The following is a 19,121-nucleotide window of genomic DNA, read 5'->3' on the forward strand; positions in this document are numbered from 1 at the left end:
AGAGGGATAGACAGGGACAGACAGACAGGAATGAAGAGAGATGAGAAGCATCAATCATCAGTTTTTCGTTGCAAGACCTTAGTTGTTCATTGATTGCTTTCTCATATGTGCCTTGACCATGGGCTATAGCAGACTGAGTAACCCCTTGCTCGAGCCAGTGACCTTGGGTCCAAACTGGTGAACTTTTTTTGCTCAAACCAGATGAGCCTGCACTCAAGCTGGCGACCTTGAGGTCTCGAACCTGGGTCCTCCGCATCCCAGTCTGGTGCTCTATCCACTGCGCCACCGCCTGGTTAGGCTCTTCCAGATTTGCTTTAGAGATAACGTCCACGAACCTGTATCCACCCCTATCAGAAACTGCTCAGGGTGATTATCAGTTTGGGAGGGGAGGAGTAAAATAATGGGAGATCATTTCAAATCTCCCGTTAGCCCTTAAGTGTCATTTTCTGTCTCATTCTGTCAGATATTTCTCTTACAGCTTTAGAATGAATGCCTCTCTGGTGGAAAGACAATGAAATTCAGTAATGACCAAAAAGGAAAATGGAAAAGGAAAAATGAATTCAAAAGAAAAAAGGATCAGGAGCAATGGATAACTGGTGCACTGCAGACATCAGGCCTTAGATGTATCGGAGTCGTCTGATACATAAGCTAACACAAGATCAGAGTCTAGGAAATGGTCAAACACAGATCTATGTTATGAGCAGATTCACAGACTCTACAAAATTTATGTTGACAGAGGAACATTTTAAACATGACTCCTCCTCAGATTCTGATTCAAGATTCTAATACAATGATAAGAAAAGCTAAGATCAGGATAATATTTTGGTAAACATTTACTTTTATGTTTTTTTGGAAACACACTTCTACATTAACCAACAATTCCTGATACTCTGAAGTACAACAGGGACTAAATGAAACTAACTAGCATGTGTTCAGTGTCCAAGCAACAGGACCCTAGACAACTCCACCAACCAAGAGAGTAACTTCTCATGTCTGTTCCTTCACCTCTACCATCACCAGAAAACTACAGAAGCCCTAAACCAGGAGATGGCTGGCCAGCAAATAACATTCCCAAAATATTTTTCCAAGAACATATAGAGAAAATGCATACCACCCAAGATACAGCTGTAGTAACTTTATTGGATCTGAGGCACAGGCATTCGACTCTTAACAACAAACGGTTCCCAGAGATCACCATGGTAACTACAAGTCCTCTGTCTCTAAACAGGTAGCTGCACTCAGTCCCACCCATACATGTCTGTACGAGGCCACCCCAGGCCAGACAGACAAGGGGGAAGGACTTGACCAGAGCTGATTCAGCTACAAGTACAGAGTCCTGCCCACATTTTCTTTGCTAAATGTAAAAAAAGTTTAAGGAAAATTAAAGATCCTGGAATAGAAAGGCAGTTCCACAACTGCTTTCCCCAAAAAAGTATTCTAATTTAAAAAAAGGGGGTGTGTGTCTAAAATAAATATGAAACTGTAGTCCTGCAAGGATCCCACATGTGAAAGGACAATTTCAGACTTAAAGGAATACATGTGTATCTAAATAGAGTGAAATAAGACAAATTCCAGAAGCACCATTATATGATTTGGGGGAAAGTAAGTATCTGCCCCAAATTCCCAAATGCACTGTTCAAACAATGCAATCATAATGGGAAGAGAGCTCTCACATGAATGGGAGAAGAGATGAAAAACCAGTAATAACTGCACCAACACTAAATTATCCCTGTATAATTCATGTTCCTGATTGCAATCCCAAAACTGACCCTCTTAGGAGCCAGATTACAGTTCAGCAATATTTTCGGTGCCCAGAATTTACCATTAGCTCCAAAAACATTCCATTCAAATCAGGGGCCTCCTCTTGTCATCTTTTCATGACACGAGGACTTTCTCCTGTGCCGTGTGTGCGTTCAGTTGCACACTCGTCCACAGTCAGCTTCCCTTCATCCTCACAAGTGCACAAAACTTAAGTGTCACTTCATATTTTTTCCAACCTTCATCAAAAGAATGAAAAAGAGAAAAAGAGAGAACAACAAGCAATACAATTTCACTTTATATTTACTGGGGTAAGACTTCAACTTATATATTTAGGTTGGCTTCCTATGGTGACCATGGTGACAACCATCCTTCCGAGCCTTGTCTGCAAACAGGACACTCCAAAAGTGGAACTTCTCCTCCCAGAAAAGGTTGGTGTCTAGCCCCATCGAGCAGTGGGCACAAAACCTGGCCAATGCCACCACTTCGGTAGGCATCAACTCCACTTTTTACTCCTCTCCTCCAGAATTCGCAAGTCACACAACAAAATACACACACACACACCATTCTCTGCTAAAACAAAATAAACAAAACACCTGCAACCTCAATTTCTAACCCACATGCCACTGTGTACACTGTTTTTTAATTGCCAAGAAACTGTCCATAAGCTCCAAAAAGAAGAAAGGATTGCTTCCTTTTGAAGCAATGGACAGTAAAAAGTGGTGTGACATAACCTTTCATTTCTTAAAAACATCCATTTTAAGGTGATACTGTTGCAACCATAATCCGCAACTGTCCCCTGAATACGCCAAAACACGTGCACTATTTCATTTCCAGACTTCAGGAAAAGATCACAAGAATTATAATTTGCTCTGACAAACAGGCTCTCAATCAAAACAAGTTCCACCCACCTTCACAGCAACCAATAGCTGCCCACCTACCACCCTTCCTAAAATATCCAAACAGAGCTGCTCTGGGGCCCAGGCATTCCCTAACCCAGCAGCCTGCAGGTTTGCTCTGCAGGTGCTTACAGCAAACAAGCTCGGCACAGGGCACCCAGCAAGAGTCAGGTTAAAACTGCACCCAGAGAGGAAGCTATCAGGGAAAGGGGAAGAGGACAGGGACAGAGGGACCCACAACGTTCCCCGTTTGCTTGAATACATCTCCGGGTAGACCCCATCCTCAGCTCTGATTTCACGCCTCGCAACACCACATACATGGCCAGCCAGGGCTGAATTAAAGGCTCTCAGGAACATGCACTATGAATGATGAAATGATTCATAAACATCTTCAGAAGTGAGAAACAGCAGCAAAAACCATCACTGTCTCTGTGAGGCCAGAGGAAGATTAGCCTACCTGCAGGGGCTGAATGGATCATCCATGACTAACAGAGGCTCTGGTGAGTCTAGCTGTCTCCCTGAACCTCTACTTACTGCTCAAACTCTGCCCTTTTCTACTCTAAAAACTCAAAATGGAGGCACATGCAGTCTGAGAGACCTCATAGAGCTTTCACTGAGCGTGTGCTATGACCTAAGCCTTCACGCAGAACGCAGAAACTTCCCCCTCACACTGACAGGACTGAGCATGTGCTGTGACCCTCCCTCATCCACACACTGTCTCTCAACGCAATCAATCTCAACCCTGCTGTTTCCGTAAATAAAGCCCAGCCAACAGACTCTGCAGCTTCTCCCCGCATACCAAGCTAGTGTGCAGGGAAATGGGGCCTTAGAAAGGGGATCCGAGACAGCCAACACCCGGGAACTCAGTGAGCAGAGCCATTGCGAGGCTTCAGATAACTGCCTTGCTCTGTCACGACAACAGAACGTTTTGTCTTAAAAAATAAATAAATAAACTGTGATTTTATATAGCCGGAAGGATAGATTCAAAAGACACAGATATAAATAACTATAAAATTAATTAACAGAAGTTTTAACTACAAGGCACTTAAAAGCATAGCAGTAGCTGCATAAGGGGAGTAACCCCACAAATTTGTTTCTGAAAACTTGAAACATTTTGGAAAAGAGCAGAGGAACAATCCTGGCAAAGCTATATAGCATGCTGAGCGCTGTCACAGCTACGAACATAGTGCAGATGGGAGACGGTATAGCAAGCACAGTGTCTAGACATTTAGTTTATGCAAAGAGCTTCACCCCCTTTAGATAGGAAGTTCTAAAATCTCCCCAAATAATAATAAAAACAGTTGCCATAGTAATACCCATTCCAGTATGTCTAGCCTAAAGAATATACTTCTAACAGTAAGAAGAACTGGAAGGTCCAAATCCTGAGGTCAAAGAATACCCTGCCACTAATACCCAATATCTAAAGATGTGAAGGTCCCCTGACTCAGAATTCGAGGCGATTCTTTAGAACATTGCCCATGAAGCTAAACTCATTTAAAAGTCATCAAAAAAAAAGTGCTGAAGCCATGTAACCAAGGCCACATCACCCTAGCTGTGAGCACCATCAAGCATTTACATTGTCACAGCACCAGCCAAGACATTTTCTGTTAGAATCCTTAAAAATACATTTATGCCCTCTCCCCAACCTCCTCAACAAATAAACAAATAAATAAGACAAATTGGGCTGTCAGCCATATCAGAACCCTAGTTCTGGATGCAAGTGGGCTGAGTTTTTGCACACTAAGAGATGATTCTTTCTATTATGACTTAGTTATAATTAAAAAAAGAAAGACCATGAAACTCCCTCAAACTTATCAAGGATGAGATAAGGTAGAAAAGAGCAGTGCCGACTCTGTTTCTTACGAATGTAAAGGAGTGTGAAGAAGTTAACATTGCTGAGCAGGGCACTCTGTGTCCCTGAGATTTCCAGAGTCAATGCAGATGGTCGCATAGTCTAGTGCTTGTGTTCATGCTACCAAATCAACCAAGTCCTGACACTGTTTAATAAAATGCTCATCATGCTGAAGGTACAATTTGATACAACACACGAAATGTCAGGTACACTTAAGTAAGTTTTACTTTTGACCCATGAAGCAAGTATCTATAGGTTAGAAGACCATTTTCCCTATTGGCGTATTAAGATAACATGTCCCAGAAGGAACTAGAAACACTCTAGAGAAAAAGACTTCCTTAAAAGCAAAAGCAATTAAATTAGAACCTGGCAGCCAAATAGCATGAATATGACCACCAGAGTATTTCCTTCAAATGTGTATTTTAAAAAAAACAAAAAACACCTACCAAACCCTTTCACTTGAAAAATGTTTCCTTGGAGAAATAAACAGAAGGTAATAATTTAATAAGTTCATCATTCCTCTGAAAACCCATGGGAACCGTTCTGCGTAACACAGCAAAACATCCTTGCTGTACAGCAAGTCAAGAAGCAGGGACTGGAAGCTGAGTTCCACAAAGGCCCCGAGTGACTCTAAGGGCAAGTTACCACACCCCATGGGCTTTTCTCTTTAACATGGTTCCCAGTAGTAACCCCAACCTCTTTCAACATCCCCTTGTCTTCCCTGACGCGGTCACCTCACAGCTGTTCTGTACACACCACCTGGACAGAGTCCCTTTCCCATTACCCCTCAGTGCAGCAGAGCCCAGGGCTCATGCTCTTGTCTTGCACACTCCTTCATGAGGAAACCCACCAACTTGACCACAGTTCCAACCAGCGCCTCTCTGGAGACACCTGCTTACGGGACCAGCTTGGAAAACCTGGGGGAATTTTGTTCTGGTCTTGCTGCACCTTAACTCACCATGGCTTTTCCTGGGATGCCTCCCCTCTCTTAAATGATTTTAAGTTCTCTGGGGGCAAGAACATCAAAGTCATCTTTCTTGGAACTACCCAACTCTCATTTTCTACCTCGAAAAATATATCTGATGTACTGAGAAGGGCACAACATCACTCATACAGTATTTCTTGGCAAAAATCCCATCACCTACATCTAACCATGAGGAAACATTGAACAAACACAAATTGAAGAATATTTGACAAAACTGTCTTCTATTCTTCCAAAATGTCAATGCCACGAAAAACCAAAAAGGCTAAGAAACATGTTATGAAAACAAAGAAAGGCTAAGGATATAAAGAGACACAATAACTGAATGCCAACACGTGATCACAGGGGAAAATCATTATGAAGGTCAATATTCAAAAAACTGGCAAAATTTGAGTATGGACTATATTAGATTATACAGCATTATGTCAATGCAGCCTTTCCTAATTTTGATAACCACGCCATGACTGTGTAAGAGAATGTCTTTGGTCTTGGAAAACACACATTGAACTATTTAGGGGGAAAAAAGCTTGATATCCAATATTCATTTCCAAACGGTTCAGGAAAGGAAATACTATAGAGAGAGCAATTATGCAAAGATGGCAAACATGAAAAATAATATGGCAAAAACAGGTAATAATGGAAATCTGTAATATAGTTAAACAGATAAATAACATAAAATCAATAAAAATAGAATAGCAAATATTACAAAATGTTAACAATTGGTAAACTGGGAGAAACAATATATGGGAGGTCTATGTACCAGCCTCATAACTCTTCTTTAAGTTATGCATATAAAATTCCAAACTGAAAATTTGGAAGTGTATCAAACCAACAAAAAATACTTTTTGTAACCATCAATCATCAGTTCTCATGGAGCATGGAGATCACTCTGGATACACTGGTGGCAATGAGTGATCTGACCTGCCTGGCTACCTGCTTCCATAGCGCTTAACATCCAGCTCCAAGTTTAGTCAACCTCAGAACAGAAGTTCAGTTCACCCCCTTGTCAGAGAAAATCAAGAAGCCAAAAAACCTAGTGGTTTGGCATTGAAGTAAGGTAAAGTGCCACTTTTAGCCATAAATTCCAGTTCTAGAAATGGGCTGCATTTCCACTGACCAAGCCTTGTCTTACACTGACAACAGCTTGGGAACTGTACTCACTGAAGGGCCTCCAAGACCTAGGCTTTTTCCCCCACTGGCTGTCTTGAACACAAGAGACCTGCCTACTGCTGCTGACGACCTGCACCTCACTCGTGCTGGTGCACTGCCCTATCAGTCACCTGGCAGCCTACAGGGATATGAAAGTTGCACCTGTACACATGCTGTCCTAGTGCTTCCTTCGGTGACCTGTCACTAAGTCTTTCCTTAAGTCTGGTGATCCCAGGTTCACGTCTCGGGATCCTAGACCCCCCCCCCACTTCAGTTAATCCCTCGTGATTAATACCTGCAGCATTAACACTTCTGAATAAAGGGGAGCTGGGCAAGTGAAATGAATGTACTGTACTAATGGATTCTTCCTGAAACTGAAAAGATTTATTATATGAAACTGACTGAAAAACTACTTTGTCTACTCACAATAGGTTCATTATTTTGGGAGCAGAAAAATTATATCAAAATTAAAGTCAGAGTTGTAACATGGAAGTTTCCTAGGTCTTATTTTTTAAAGTTTCCTACTTACCAGAAATATAAAGATGTCTAAAATATTTTATTTGCTAACAAGAAATTGTAAAGTAAAAACAGCAATGAAAAATAAGGAAGTCCTAGAGAAAAACACTTGGAAAAGGGTATTCTATTTGACCTCTAATCAGTACTAACATCATATCAATAAAGGAAGCTTTCAGAAAGTATGTTTAAATTATATTTTGTTTGTCCCTAGGGTGGAAATGGAACTGAGTTTTATATATATTAATCTTATATCCAGCATGCATCTTAATTCATTTTTTCTTTTTTAAAGTTTTTATTAAATGTATTAGAGTGACACTGGTTAATAAAATTATATAGATTTCAGGAGTATAGATCTATAACACATCATCTGCAGACTGTATTGGGTGTTCACCACCTCATCAAGTCTCCTTCCATCACTACTTATCCCCTCTTTTATCCTCCTCTACCTTTTTAAAAAATCATTTTAAAGATTTTCAATTTCAGGTAACATACAGTATCATATTAGTTTTAGGTGTACACTCAGTGATTAGACATTTCATAGCTTATTAAGTGATCATCCCAATAAATTTCACACCAATTTGACATAATAGTTACTAGAATAATATTGATTATATTCCTTTTGCTGTACTATACATCCCATGACTGTTCTGTAACAACCAATTTGGACTTCTTAATCCCTTCATCTTTGTATTCACCCATTCCTCCCAATGCCCCTCCCATCTGCCAACTGTCAAGTTGTTCTCTGTATCTATGAGTCTGTTTCTGTTCTGTTTTTTCAATTATTTTGATTTTAGATTCAGTTGTTGATGAATATGTATAATATTTACTGCCATTTTATTGTTCATATTTTGACCTTTTCTTTTCTTTTACTTCTTAAGACACTTGACCATTTCTCAGAATACTGATTTGCTGGTGATGAACTCCTTTAGCTTTTCCTTGTATGGGAAGTTCTTTATCGCCCTTCAATTCTAAATGATAGCTTTGCTGGGTAGAGTAATTTTATTTATAGGTCTTTGTTTTTCATCACTTTGAATATTTCTTGCCACTCCCTTCTGGTATGCATAGTTTCTATTGAGAAATCAGCTGACAGTCTTATAGGTGCTCCCTTGAGGTAACTAACTGCTTTTCTCTCGCTTTTAAGGTCCTCTCTTTGTTATTAACTTTTTTGCATTCTAATCATGATTTGTCCTGGAGTGGGCCTCTTTGGGTTCATCTTGTTTGGGACTCTGCACTTCCTGGACTTGTGTATCTACTTCCTTCACCAAGTTAAGGAAGTTTTCTGTCATCATCATCATGATTATTATTATTATTATTATTTGTGACAGAGATGGAGAGCGGCACAAATAGGGACAGAGAGAAATGGAGAGAGATGAGAAGCATCAATTCTTCATTGCAGCTCCTTAGTTTCCTTAGTTGTTCACTGATTGCTTTCTCATATGTGCCTTGACCGGGGGCCTACAGCAGAGCTAGTGACCCCTTGCTGAAGCCAGCAATCTTGGGCTCAGGCCAGCAACCTTGGACTTCAAGCCAGCAACTTTTGTGCTTAAGCCAGCAACCCTGAACTCAAGCTGGTGAGCCCATGCTCAAGCCGGATTAGTCCATGCTCAAGCCAGCAATGTCGGGGTCTCGAAACTGGGTCCTCTGTTCCAGTCCGATGCTCTAACCACTGCACCACCACCTGGTCAGGCTGTCATTTTTTTAAATAGGTTTTCAATTTCTTGCTCTCCCATTTCCCCTTCCAGCTCCTACATGTTGATAAACATGAAGTGGTCCCAGAAGTTCCTTACACTGTCCTCATTATTTCAGATTCTTTTTTCTTTTTTGCTGTACTGTTTCTTGCTTCTTACATTTCAAATTGCTGATTTGATTCTTGGCTTCATCTACTCTACTGTTGATTCCCTGTAAATTATTCTTCATTTCAGTTAGTGTATCCTTCATTTCTGACTGGTTCTTTTTAATGCTGTTAAGGTTCTCACTAAGTTTACTGAATATTCTTATAACCAGTGTTTACAATTCTGCATCTAGTAGATTGCTTGTCTCCCATTTGTTCAGTTATTTTTTTTCTGGTGTATTGTTCTGCTCTTTCATTGGAGACATGTTTCTTTGTCCCCTCATTTTGACAGCCTCCCTGCATTTGTTTCTAAGTATTATGTAGAGCTGCTATGTCCCCCAGGCTTACTAGGGTAGCCTAATATAGTAGGTGTTCTGTGGGCCCAGTGGCACAGCCTCTCCAATCACCCAAGCTGGGCACTTGAGGTGTGCCCCCAGTGCAAGCTGTGTATACTTTCCTGTTCTGGTTGAGCCTTGATTGCTGTTGCTCTTCAATGGGAAGAATTTACCCCCAGGCTGATCAACTGCAAGCTCTGGCTGTGACCACTGACCGCCATGGAGGATCAGCTGTGCAGGGGCCACTCCCACAGAGCAAGCCTTACTTAACAATGTGCTCATATTTTCTCAGATTTTCTATGATAAAAATTACTACACTGTATTCATAAAGGTTCATTTCTTCATTCCCAGTTCTCACATATTTCCCTTTTCATGTCTAAATAGACAAGGGAACCCTTACATTGTTTTTAACATTACTGAGAATATTTCCAGCACTTTACCTTTAAGTATGGTGCTTGTTGTATGCTGTTGTTAAGTATTCTGCCAAAATAAGGAAGTTTCATTCTACAGTTGATTTGCTAAGAGTTTCCCCCTAATTTTGAAAGGGTGTTGAATTTTATCAAGTGCTCTTTCTATATCAAGATGATTGCATATTTTTCTTCTTCAGTATTTTGAAGTGGTACAATATGTTAACAAAAAAATGATTAAACCATTCTTATATTTTATAAATCCAACTTGGAAAAAAAATTTTTTTTTTCCTGAAGCTGGAAACGGGGAGAGACAGTCAGACAGACTCCCGCATGTGCCCGACCGGGATCCACCCGGCAAGCCCACCAGGGGGCGACGCTCTGCCCCCCAGGGGGCGATGCTCTGACCCTCCGGGGCGTCGCTCTGTTGCGACCAGAGCCACTCTAGCGCCTGGGGCAGAGGCCAAGGAGCCATCCCCAGCCCTCGGGCCATCTTTGCTCCAATGGAGCCTCACTGGCTGCGGGAGGGGAAGAGAGAGACAGAGAGGAAGGAGAGGGGGAGGGGTGGAGAAGCAGATTGGCGCCTCTCCTGTGTGCCCTGGCCGGGAATCGAACCCCGGGACTTCTGCACGCCAGGCCAACACTCTACCACTGAGCCAACCAGCCAGGGCCGAAAAAAATATTTTTAATGCATTACCAGATTCCATTTTCTAATACACACTGTATTTAAACATTTTACATGCATGTCCATAAGTCTGACCTGCAGATGGTACATTTTCCCCTGGCATGGTGTACAGGTTTCCTAGCCGGATAGAATGACTAGGTGAACCTGCACCAACTTTCCCTGTTCTCTGAAACACTGGTAGAATTCACCCACAAAGTATGAGTATAATTATTTTTCTTTTTGGTCCAATGAGAACAAAGGGAGTCCAGCAAAAGTCATGAAAACTGCTTTTAAAGGGAGGAGGCACACGTTTTTCACCTACTTCCTCTTTCTTCCAGCTGTGATAAGGAGAAAGGTGACTGCACTAAAACAGAAGTCAATCCTGATGTCTCAAATCCAAACTAACTGAAATAAAGGAGCTCTAGATTGTCACTTTTCAGCTAAAGTACAAAGAGTTACATTGAAAAAAGACAGTCACACTGTTATTTAAAATAACCAAATACTGGAAAATTCATAAATGTTCAAAATATGAGTATAAATTATGGGACATCCCTATAATGGTTACACAGTGTTCATTACAAATATTTTTGTAAAATGTTTACTGACATGGTACTGTGCTAATAGAAGAGTAACTGCTAAAGGAATGCATGAATCTAAGTATATTATATATAAACAATATTTTAATTACAATCTTAATACATATACATATACCTATACACACGGATATATATTCAAAAATACACAAATACAGGTTACAGAATTATGTATTATTTCAGTTTGCTTCTTCAACTTTTGTATTTGTTATATTATTCTTTAGTGAGCACATTTTTCTTCATTAGAAAAACTAAAATATCTTCCAACACAACTAGAAGAAAACTAAGTTGTACAAGAATAAATCTATAAAGAAATCATAAAAGTTAAAGAGCACAAGCTTTGGAGTCAAACAGGCTTGGGGTTTCCTGTTTACTGACTGTATGCCTTAGGCCAGTGATCCCCACCCTTTTTTGGGCCACGGACCGGTTTAATGTCAGAAAGTATTTTCACAGACCGGCCTTTAGGGTGGGACGGATAAATGTATCACGTGACTGAGACAAGCGTCTAGAGTGAGTCTTAGACGGATGTAACAGAGGGAATCTGGTCATTTTTAAAAAATAAAACATCGTTCAGACTTAAATATAAATAAAATGGAAATAATGTAAGTTATTTATTCTTTCTCTGTGGACCGGTACCAAATGGCCCACTGACTGATACCAGTCCATGGCCCAGGGATTGGGGACCACTGCCTTAGGCCATTATTTAATATCAACTTCCTTACTTATGAAATAAAGATAGTATCAACCTCCCTAAGCTATTGTGGGAATTAAATGAGCTAGCGCAGAGTAAGCATTCACTATATGGCAATTGTACTACACCTAGAACAGATGATGTCACAAATTTGATTCGTTGAGGTTACACTAAGAAACACCGAAGGTTAAGTCTACTAAATATACAACTCAAGATGTCAAAACCCATCCAAGGGTAGGAGAGAGCAAAGTCAGTGACAAAAAATTGGAAGTAAAGATATTAAAGATAATAAAATAAGGACTCTTACTGTTAAAGATGAGAATTACAAAAAAAAGGAAGGAGGGAGGGAGAGAGGGAGGGAAGGAAGGGAGAGGAAAAGGGAAAACCTAGTAGGAACTCTATGATATTGGATTAGAATTGGAGAATCTGGTATGAAGTCATGGATACACAAACATACAGTGAAAGTGTGCATTCTCTCTCCCTCTCTCTCTCAACTTGTTTACCCAAAGGCCTGAGAGCAGTGATACAAAATAATGACCACACCTAGCACCTGATCTTGGTTTCTAAGTATCATTCTCCGAAATCTGTGACAGACTGATCTCGAAATGAATGATGCTAACTTATTAGAAACTGAATAAAACAGAAAGCCATTAATCTATCCTGACATAAATAAATAAGTTGAAATTTGATGTAGACAAGGATATCTATATAGTCTCAAAGCAATCTCCCTCAAAATGGTCATTCATTATAAAAAGAAAAAGAACACTTTACTGTTACAAAGGTGGCATACAACACCTTAATCAAATGACCCAAGTGAGCACTAGCAGTAGTATGACAAACTAGAGCTGTGCACCCCTGCCAGGATGCAGAAAAAGAACATGTGACTTCTGTGTTAATCCTGTCAAAGACAGAGGATCTAAATTTAGTAATAAAAAAATCATAAATGCAAACTGAAGGACAGTCTACAAAATAATCAGCCCATAATTTTCAAAAATACCAAGGTCAGGAAGTGAAGGAAAGACTGAGAAACTGTTCTAGATTGAAGGAGACTAAACAAACGTAACAACTAAACCCATAATACAGAACTGTTCCTCTGCTATAAAGGTCTTTATTGGGAAAACTGATAAAATTTGAGTGGGGTCTGAGAAATCCATGGCAATAATATTTCACTGTTAAACTCCTGATTTTGAGGGCTGCACCACGGTTATGGAAGAAAATGTCTCTGTTCACAGGAAATACATTAAAGTACTAGAATAAGAGATAGCCTCATGGTGACAACATGCTTTCAAATGGATATATGGAACAGACTGACAGCTGTCAGAGGGGAGGGAGGGAAAGGGGAGTGGATGATGAAGTAAAGTGAAGGGATTAACCATAAACCATATACATAAACAGACGGCACAGCAGTGTGGTGACAGCCAGAGGAAAAGGAGAGCCAGGGGAGACGGAGATGGGCAAAGGGGGGGATGGAGACGGAAAGAGACTTTGCTTGAGGAGATGGGCACAGGATGCAGCGTGCAGATGTTTTGTTGAGCCGTACACTTAACACCTGTATGGTTTTGCAAACTAATGTCATCCCAATAAAGTAAAAAAAAGCATCTTCTACTATATTTGCAACTGTTCTGTAAGATTGAGAATGTTTCAAAACAAAGTAGAATAAGATGAATTTTGCAAATACAACACACAGCAGTGCTCACTAACTGTAGCTATTATTAGTAACATTACTGCCATGGTCAGTCAGGGAGAGATTAATACAAGACCTTGCAAAAATGCCTCATTTTATGATTGCTACTAAATATAACAATAATAATAATCCTTAAACCTCATTACTGCTCTAAAAAATAATAATAACCTCCTCCCTGGAAGAAAAGTCGAAACAGCACAGCTGATTGCAGAGATCACAGGTGATCAGGAACATTCTCTCCTGGGTAAGGTCAGAGATCAGACCTAAGCCCTCAACTTGTTTTTCACCTGATTCCACCTGACTCATGTTGAAAAACCAAAGAACCAAGAATATAATCAAACATTTTTTTTTTTTTTTTATAAAAAAGACAGCATTTGGGGGAAACCAAGGGGAAGGAAGAGAGACAATGTATCAGTGACCCTCAATACAAAATGCTACATTTTAAGTTACATGTTTTCTTCATTCTCCCTAAATGCACTTCGGGGACCTAAGCAACTCTTATTAGCATGGGAAAACATACTGGTCCTTGGGAAAGTTCATGCTTCAAAATTTAAAGAAAAAGGTATATCTCCTCTCAAATGGCCATTATCATTTGTTCTTTTGGGGACTTCATTCACTACTACTTCCTTCCCCTCTTAACTTACTGGCCTGAGCCAGAGTATGCTGGCTATAGCAGTAAATTTGGAATGAATCGTGTATACATAAACACTACCCTACCACCACTACCAGTGCAGAAATATAAAAACAAACTCCAAAAGCAAAGCCCAATTACCTAAGGGTTCAAAGTTCAGGCCAGTGTTAAATTCAAGCCTCTCTCATTTGTCAGACCCTTGTAACTTGTATCCTACTTGCACCTAAACACATCTGCCCCCCCCCCCAATTTGTTTGCCCAATTAAGTTTTGTTCCTTAAACATCCTGGCTAGCAAAAATACAGGGTCACAATGCCTTAGCTAAGATCCTCGGGGCCAGAGGGTTTTCAGAATTCAGAACATTTTGGATTTAGAAAGGTACTAGAGTGAACATACTATATAATTAATATGTAACACCCAACAGTGTCTTGAGAAATGATTATCCTTTCACATTAGTACTACTGCTGCACAAGTTGTGCAGATTCATAGTGAACAATACTAAAAATTAAATAGCCTCACATTAGTTCGAGTCAAGTATGACTATGAAATCATTGTCAGTACCAAACAACATAAAACTCTTTTGATTTTATCAGAGCATTAGATTTCAGAAGTAAAGCTAAGAGATTATGGATCTCCCAAACTTTAAAGGCAATGACAAGTCTATTCCCTGCTATCATGCGTGTGTTCAACAACCTAATACCATCAAAACCCAAAGTTCTGGACAACCAGGTCCCGACAATACACAACATTTAGAAATATAATAACCAGGTTAGGGAAAAAATAAAGAGGTAGGCAAACACTGGGGTTTTAAAGGGACCTGTGCAATAAATGTAAAAAAAAAAAATCCAAATTTTCAGTGTTTGCTTAATAGGCTAAGTTATGGAAAACTACATAATTAACTTTTAACTACTATCAGAAAATTTGCTGTGAGACAATAACTCTATCTGAAGCTTCAGTTTCAACTACTCATCTAGAGCAGAGTTCCTGCATTATGCAAGGGGAGGGAGCAGTCCTACAAGTCTGCAGTTACAGAAGCACCATGCTTGACCTGGTGGTCACACCGACTGACATATATGCACTGCCTCCCAGGATTATTACCATCTTTGACATTTCCTCTCCAAATGACTCAGAGCACTAGGATGTCAGCAGACAGCACCATGCAGCCACGGTTACATGCCAGTCCCACTCATTCAAATAAGGGGTCGAAGGAGAGCTACCCAGAAACCAGCTCATCACACAGCCCCAATTCCTCACAAAGACAGAAACAGAGGTCTGGGAGGTTAAGTTCTGCAAGGATATGCATCCTGAGCATTCTAACGATTGTGTAGTGCATAGACAGAGAAAACATAAACAGTTTTTCTATAGTCTGTTAAATCGCATGCACTCTTTTGATCATGTGAGCAGCTGCAGGAACTTGACATAAAACCCCGAGCCCGGAGGTCTAGAGTGGTCTGGGATGACACTAATGAGCCGGGGCCGGGGCCACACTGGCTCCACTGATATAAATTTTTACACTCACTTTGTGAGAAGTCTGAGATCTCCCACAAACTTTACTTTTAAGTAGATATTCAAATATTTGTTCACTTTGATTTACCCAACAGCCCTATAGCACTTACAATATACCAAGCACAACTGGACAAGGGAACACAAGATGAACACAGGGTAGTTAAGAGACTCGGGAAGGAGGGCCTATAACTGCTGGACAGGCATGTCTCTGCTGCTTTTTCGGATGAGAGACAGAGAATAGCCTCCTATTGCCTGACTAGGCAGTGGCTCAGTGGATAGAACATCAGACTGGGATGTGGAGGACCCAGGCTCGAGACCCCGAGGTCATCAACTTGAGCGCAGGCTCATCAGGTTTGAGCAAGCCTCACCAGCTTGGACCCAAGGTCACTGGCTCAAGCAAGAGGTCACTCGGTCTGCTGTAGCCCCACGGTCAAGGCACATACGAGAAAGCAATCAATGAACAACTAAGGAACCACAACAAAGAATTGATGTTTCTCATCTCTCTCCCTTCCTGTCTGTCTGTCCCTCTTTCTGATTCTCTCTGACTCTCTCTCTCTCTCTCTCTCTCTCTCTCTCTCTCTCTCTCACACACACACACACACAAATAGCCTCCTGTTGCATACCCAACCCACATTTTAAAACAAATGAGAAGTATCACTCTGAATGACTGTCAGCAATACACAAGAAAGTGAGATAGGAACTGTGAGTCTCTAGCTTACATAGCCAAGTTATCTACCACTTTTAATAAGCATCAGCAAAAACAGATGCATCACCAACACTAGTTTGGTTGGTTTTGATAAACCTAAGAGCTAAACACACTTAAAACACAAAAGTGATTTAGTCAATTCACTAATATAATCTAGCTTGTGCAATATGACAACTATTTATCAAACAGTTAAATAAACATGACATCACTGAAATGACAGACTCCATTGTAGCTATACAGAAATCCAAGTTCCAGTGTTCTAAACTTCATCTGGGTAACAGGAAAACATGACTAGGCAGTCAATAAATGCAAATAAAATGTAAAATAAACATTTCAAAATACAAGATGCTTTTGAAATATTACCATTGTTCAGTTTCTTTGTCTTTGGAATAGAGCAAACCTCAAAAAGAAAATAAAAGCTCAAGTTCACTGTTTTATAAAGAAAAGGTAAGCAAAAAAGGTGACCATTACCCTGTTACCACTATAGCTGTTGACTAGTATATTTACAGAGAGACACTAATATATATGCCCCAATAGAGCTTTATGCAGCCTCTGGCAACCCCAGTAAAGAATATGTTGCCTTTTATTGACCCCAGGTTGACTTTATTAACAGCAACATTCTAAATTTTACATATAATTTCTCAGCATCCTCAAGGAAAATATTTTAACTGAAACAATGACCCATCTTGATATTACACTTAATGTAGTTAGTTCTTCCACTAACTTCCAGGAGCCAAGCATCTTTTCCTTCTTTCTAAATCCTTGTATTTAGAAAGGAACTGTGAGTCTCTAGCTTACATAGCCAAGTTATCTACCACTTTTAATAAGCATCAGCAAAAACAGATGCATCACCAACACTAGTTTGGTTGGTTTTGATAAACCTAAGAGCTAAACACACTTAAAACACAAAAGGTCAGACTCTCCATAAGGGCCTAGTGTTTTCAATGTGGTATCTGAGAAGGTGTGACAGAATATGCATTAGACTAATCTGCCAATTCACAGGAAGTTCAAAACAGATCCACGAAACATATGTCTTTCTCTTGCCCTCTCTAAATCCAAATTTTCTCACATTTCCTTTTTTTAATAGGAAGATAACAAAGATGTAAATTACAACTCCTTCCAAAGAGGTTTACTATAGGATTTTGGAGTTGATTTTTTTTTTTTTTGAATCTTACTAATATATACCCAGATGTGCGTGCACACACACACATACATATACACACAGTGAGAAACACAAAATTTTTTACTGAGGGGCCCAAGTGATTCACTTACCTCGTCTCAGGGTTATAGCCTAATATGTAGAAAAATGAATCCACTCGGGCTTTAAACTCTCTAGCAGCAAATATGTCAGAAAAATGGGAGATGTTACACTTCCCTCTGAAAACAAACAAACAGAAAAACATTAGTAATACCCTCAGTTGCTTTGTAAACCAAAATATATTGGAGGAGTAAGGGTGGAGGAAGATAGTAACTAAATCCGTATTACTCTAAGCACATGTAGAATATAGCTACAATATTCTATTCATAACACTGGCAGTTTCCAAAAGAAGAGAATGTCCAATATATATATATTTTTGTTTCATGACTTCATCAACCTACAACTTTGCACTTTTAATTGCTTTTATCCCAGCATTTTAGTCATCGAGCAAAATTAAGCCACAAAGATAACGACTGTGAATGAAAGTCTATTACAGTAGAAATGATGAGAGGAAATTAAAACCACAGTTAAATTATGACAATAATCTGTCTAAAGCCCTTCTCCATCATCAAAGCAAAATGGGCCTTTTCTTCCTGCTATCTTATGACAGAATGTATAACTATTAAATATATTTTTCTCTTTTAACATGTAAGAAATAAACTGACTTCAAAATTAGAAGAGCAATTTTAACTTTTGACTATATAGATGGGTTTTGAATATACAAACAAAAACTTCCCAAATTTTTAAGTAATGTTCAATGACTTTAATTTGGAAAACATGTTCCTATGTAAATATTGTAATAAAGAGCAGTTAAGGTTTCCAGGTTCATCTGCCAACAAAACCTAAACCACAAGAGAACTGAAGACTCTCCAGTCCCGCAGGACTCCGTAAGCCAGGTTTCCATGCACCAAACATAACCCACCTTCCCACCACATACACAACACACACACACACACACACACACACACACACACACACTCCCCCTCCCCTCACGTCAGAACAATTTCCTAGAAGCTAGAAGGTAAAGAGGTTTATTTCCTAGAGAACAGGAAGGGTTTAAATACTTCCAACTCCCTCAGTGGTCACAGAAAGTAAATTCAATGTCAAGAGGAAGCTAAAGACTATGGTTACAGTAGCTGAAACAGGAGGACCAAAAGCACATCAGGGTACGCCAGGATGCTTCCGGGGATGTGACCTCCCCCATCCAGGGATGTGATCTCCCTCTGTTGGAACAGGCATGCACTCCCACAGAGCTCCATGAGCTGGACGTTAACAACATAATCACCAGCCAGTGGCCAAGGTGTTAGTGAAAGAAACTGGCTGAGGGACATCCACGTGGGAATGAACAATCATTCACTTCCTACCAAGAAATGAAAAGCCATGTCCTTCCTTCCCACAGGGCACAACTAACTGTGATCAAAGCTTCTGTAATGGGCAGAAACTAAGCCAGGCTCTGACAATTTCTATTTTTTAAATTAAATAAAAAATTCTATTGGTTTACTAAAGTTCCTCTGGGAACTACTGATTAGAAGATAATGCAGGGCTATTGAGCACCTGAAATGTGAAATGTGGTGGTACAACTGAAGAGAAATCAATGTTAGGTTTTATTTCATCTTAATATTTATTTAAATAGCTCCCTGTGACTAACAGCTACCATATGCACAGTGCAGATTTCTGTATTCCCATCACTGCAGAGTTCTACTGGGAGCACCGCTTTGTA

At 39.9% G+C, this 19,121-nt stretch overlaps 1 protein-coding gene across 5 annotated transcripts in view; it reads right to left on the reverse strand.

Moving 5' to 3' along the window:
- Nucleotides 1-19,121, reverse strand: part of RERE (arginine-glutamic acid dipeptide repeats) — a 422,789-nt gene that overhangs the window by 136,581 nt on the left and 267,087 nt on the right. For 4 of the 5 annotated variants that reach the window (XM_066374961.1, XM_066374958.1, XM_066374959.1 and 1 more), the window contains one exon: nucleotides 17,476-17,580. In XM_066374961.1, the coding sequence (XP_066231058.1) occupies nucleotides 17,476-17,580 (105 nt within the window). Of the gene's footprint in view, nucleotides 1-3,114; nucleotides 3,260-17,475; nucleotides 17,581-19,121 lie in introns of those variants that run through there. The other variant, XM_066374962.1, reaches the window with a different exon arrangement.

The sequence above is a fragment of the Saccopteryx leptura genome, chromosome 3, assembly GCF_036850995.1.
Source record: "Saccopteryx leptura isolate mSacLep1 chromosome 3, mSacLep1_pri_phased_curated, whole genome shotgun sequence".
Classification (NCBI taxonomy): Eukaryota; Metazoa; Chordata; class Mammalia; order Chiroptera; family Emballonuridae; genus Saccopteryx; species Saccopteryx leptura.